Genomic DNA, 4752 nt, shown 5'->3' on the forward strand with positions numbered 1-4752 from the left:
AGATTAGGAGCTGGTGAAAGTAAATTCCGACTTTCGGAGAGAAATGGCCTGGACACAAAGTCCACGGGAGACAAACTATCACATCAGTTTAGGTACAAGGAAATAACCCAAGACCAAACATGTGATGAACGTGCCATAAGAGAGAGGCCAGCTACTGTGGCACAAGTAATGGACAAAATGACTTGCTTGTGCCAAGGATCTAAACCCATAACGAAGGTGTCCGCAGAGAAAAGCGTAGCTGCGGTCGCTCAAATGTCCCAAAGTAAGATACTTGAAATCCGGGTGTCCAGACATATTGGACTAGATTATTTGAACTGGGGGAGAGTAAAATCAAAGGTACTGATGTTACGCTCAATTCCAGCAAGTAAGCGATGTTTTCAATATGCACGAATGGGGCATTTCCAATCAGATTGTCCTGAACATCATCAGGTTAGGGTTAAAATAAAGTTGCAAGGAAAGCTTATTGTGGAAAGCTAGAAAGGGTTGTTGGTAGTAGTTTTTATCTCAAGTGCAATATTGATATTTCATGAATACAACACTCAACAGTTCAGTTCAATGTTTTATCAACAGTTTATGTTTTAACAACAATGTCCAACAAATAAAACGCATATACCACTTCAAGAGAAACACTATCAACAGTACATGTTTTCTCAACACTAAATGTCCAACAAATAAAAGCATATACACCACTTTTAGAGCACCACTTTATTCAAAACATTCACCCATAATAAATGTCTAAATTAATAAAAAGGGGGAGAACTGTAGAAAATAACATTAAACAAATCAAAGCACTGAAAGCACTTAAAATAAGTTCAAGATTACCAAGCATGATATAAGGAATCATGATAAATTATTTTACAGAAAGTTTATTATAAATGAACTTGTATAACTAGAATTTATATTGCTGCAGACGCTATTGATAACGCTATATGATTAAAAGCGAAGTGTATTGAGTTGCAATTAGGTGTTCAGAATTATTTAAAATAAAAACCTGAAGACGTTATAATTGTTATATGACTTCATCACAAACAGAGATTAAATGTAGGATACACTGTGATAAATGTAAGGATATGTTTTTATGAGCGCTGTGTGAATGATAGAGGAGAGGAGTGGGTGACTTTGAGTATGTATGATTGTACGGCTTGCGAGAAGGAGAATAAGGGCATCTCGGGATAATGGAATTTGATTTAACTTTACAGGATGACAGATTCCGAGTCTTTGGAAGGGAGCCCAAAAAAGTCATGGAAAGAAACAGAACGGATAATTCCAATTAATCCCGATGATATTGTACGGGAAATGGAAACCTTATGTTCTCGCAAAGTACAGATGCCATCTGCCAAATTATTGATCTTTCAATTAGGTTTGGTCAAGGACCAAGAAAAGATTAATAGGATTGTTACAGAACAATGTCAGATTGCACAGAGTCGTAGAAATTTTAAGTTCATCCGTGAGGCCAAACGCTATGCAGATAATATTCTAACGACCGAATGTTTAAAATCATTGGAATCAATTTGGGGAAAGAGTAACCAACCTATTAAAAAGGGAAACTCCTGTTTATCAACAGACACTGGTGATGACGTTTTTTCTAGTAGGGATATTCGCTTTTTGGGAAATACTGTTAAAAGTGAACCGGTGGACTCTTTCAGTGTTGACTCTATTGTTACCCCAGATGAAGTTATCCCAAATCTTTTGGGTGATGAAGATGATATGGCAAATGACTCACTATTGAATTTAGAACCCAAAGACTTGGGTGGAAATCATACAACTGAATCAATTTCAAATGACTCACTTTTGGATTTAGAACCCAAAGACCTGGGTGGAATGCATACAACTGAATCAAATTTAGATTTGGAACCCAATCTGTTGGGCGGTGACGAAAGAGTGGAAACTGAAATTAATACATCTGTTCCCATTTTGGATCTGGAACCCCAATTTTTGGGTGAAGAGGAGATGGTGGAAACTGAAATTAAAGACTCTATTGACATCTCGTCTAGTCAAATTAATGAGACAATACTACCTGTGAAATTAGAATCCAATATATTGGATGAAGCTATGGAGGTTGACATGAATAACAATATAAACTCAAACTCAAATGTAATAGTAATCTCAGATGATGAAACCAGTCAAGATCCACAACTTCTAAGAGATAGGACATTAAGACAGAGAGGACCCAATACTTCAGTTCCAAACAAAGGGTCAAAGGTGCGTATCAATGACCAATCGTGTCCACTGTCTTGTGGGGCTTTCAGAAATCTTCGTCAACACGTTGAGTATCATCATCTTCCAAAACAATTTCATCAAAAGAACATGAACAATTCCCAAATGCATAATTTTAGGCTTGAAAGTTTGTTTTGGCTCGCGGAGAAAATTGTTAGCAAACGTAGTATTGTCAAACTCTATCATTATTGTCAAAAAACAATTTGGATTTCCAGGAATGTTCCTATTACAGATGAAGTGAAGGAGTGGTTGGAATTATGGAAAGAACTTGAAAATTGGGATTGTCCCAAACATTTCCAGTTTAACCCAATTAATTCTTGGGCACTGGTTGGACATTGGAGGATCCTTTTAGAACTTATCCAAACTCTGTCAGTTGAAGATAGGCATCAATTTCGTAGAAACATGCCAGACACTCTGGAAGTTACTCTAACTGAAGGAAAAAGAACAGTGCATTCTACAAACACAGACGACGCTGCAGTCCAACTTTCTACTCGTTCGTCTACAGTACAACCAATTTCTATAAACACTTCAACGGCACCGGTTCAACAAGTCAGTTCAGTGCCAACAAATTCTGAAGCCATGGACAACAATTTTTCTGTTCAACAAGAGATTCCAGTGCAAACCAAACCTAAAGCCATGGATAGTCATTTCCATTTAGACCGCTCACTGTTCAAACTAAATTTAAACAAGTTCAGCTCTACCCAAGATTTGATAAATGTGTCTGTGGGTTCAATTCTAAGAAATGAAGTGGAAGTAGTAGGTGGAATAGCCAATTTTTGCGATCCCAAACACTTTTTGGGAGATTATACACATCTTGGGCATGGTTTTTCAGCCTCGGTAGGAATACATCCACGGAACGTTTCATCCATTGACAGTTTACCGTCAATTCTTGGTAAGTTAGATCAACAATTAAAACTTGCAAATGTTGTGGCTTTGGGTGAAGTAGGATTGGATCATACGGAACCAGAGGAGAAGTGGGAGAACCAAGAGAAGGTGTTGGTAGAAGTTTTAAGTTTGGTCTCAATCCGGACTCCCGTGATTCTACATATAAGAGATCAAAGGGACAAAGAACCTGGAGAATTATACCGAAGATGTTTGAATCTCATCAAAACTAGTGGGAACACTGCCAGAAATCAACCTTTTCATTTACATTGCTTTACTGGTACAACTGAGACCATGAGAAGTTGGCTGTCTGAATTTCCCAATACTTATTTTGGGTTTACTGGAATGGTCTGGTTCTTTGACAATTATCAGCAAGCAGCACTGCAGAAAGTACCACAGAATCGGTTATTAATTGAAACGGATTCTCCATATCTGAAAATGTCAAAAGCTGCAAGTATGAACAATCCCAAATTCATTGGGGATGTAGCTGCTGAAATAGCCAAATGTCGGAACTCGACCGTAAAAGACATATGTAGCATGACTATGGAAAATACCAGACGTTTATACAAATTATAAACGACAAGGAGATTGGAAGACAAATAAGCCATAACTCAGATTCGTTAAATAACATTCAATTTCTTTGTACTATAACCCAATGGTTGGGTCAAACTTTTATATTTTATTTGCATATAGCTCAATATGTGTATGGGCAGTTATGCATGGTAATTAGTAATCAATATTATGTGATAACCCAATGGCTGGGTAATTTTCAAGTGAGTAATACTCAGTTGACATTCATTTATTTATATATATGTAGATATTTGTAAATATCAAACATTTTAGTTAATGGGGTATCATCCAATGGTTGGGTGTTTTTAAGTGATCTTTTTAATGAGAATTTGGGAAGTTTTCACAAATAATAATTTCCCAATTGGTTGGGTATATTTTAGCTTTGTCAAATTGACATAAGGCTTATTTACTATTTTCATATATCTAGATAGATAATGAAACATCTTAAAAAATAGAAGGGGGAGGTGTGTTGTGATCTGGGAACCAGTCACATTATTCATTTATGATAACCAGTCTAATAGAAGCTGATGTAGGGAACCAGCTAGCAGAAAAACAGACAGACTTTGACTGACCACGACTGAGACCTGACGGACTTATTACTTCTTGACGATCATCTTATATCCATCATCATCCGATACATAGATTCGACGCTAGTGCTCATCTTTATCAGGTATGTTTGTATGGATATTAGTTATTATGTCGGGATCACAATGATTCCCCATTTACAACATTCTAAATCAAACTGCTTACCGGCAAGGGGCAATGTTTGCTTTGAATTAAGAACTTGGCTGACATATCTAGAAGAAAACATATTTTGATCAATAAAGTATGCTAAAAGAATCATTACGAAGAAACAGTAAACCCGTCTTTATTTAGTGCTTAAAGCTTATACAATGCCATGATTCTGTCGTTTTAACAAGATTCATTAAGTGGAAGTGTATTGGTACCCGGTTTATGACATAAAGTAAATAGAAGAGAACGGGTGATTTGGGAAAAGAGATTAAAACTAGGTCAAGAAGTAGATATATTTTTTTAATTCTATTTTAACTTCATTATAAAAAGTGTACTTGTAACAATATTTCC

General features: G+C 36.3%; 1 protein-coding gene across 1 annotated transcript; it reads left to right on the forward strand.

Moving 5' to 3' along the window:
- The first annotated feature begins 1200 nt into the window (after nucleotides 1-1200).
- Nucleotides 1201-4189, forward strand: LOC128241336 (uncharacterized). The gene has a single exon (XM_052958266.1). The coding sequence runs from the start codon at nucleotides 1201-1203 to the stop codon at nucleotides 3673-3675; it is 2475 nt and encodes an 824-aa protein (XP_052814226.1). The 3' UTR covers nucleotides 3676-4189.
- Nucleotides 4190-4752: the final 563 nt, after the last annotated feature.

This window comes from Mya arenaria, chromosome 7, assembly GCF_026914265.1.
Source record: "Mya arenaria isolate MELC-2E11 chromosome 7, ASM2691426v1".
NCBI lineage: Eukaryota > Metazoa > Mollusca > Bivalvia > Myida > Myidae > Mya > Mya arenaria.

Bases quoted from the DNA above. Each gene is read 5' to 3' on its own strand.
- LOC128241336 (XM_052958266.1), top strand. From the start codon at position 1,201: ATGACAGATTCCGAGTCTTTGGAAGGGAGCCCAAAAAAGTCATGGAAA.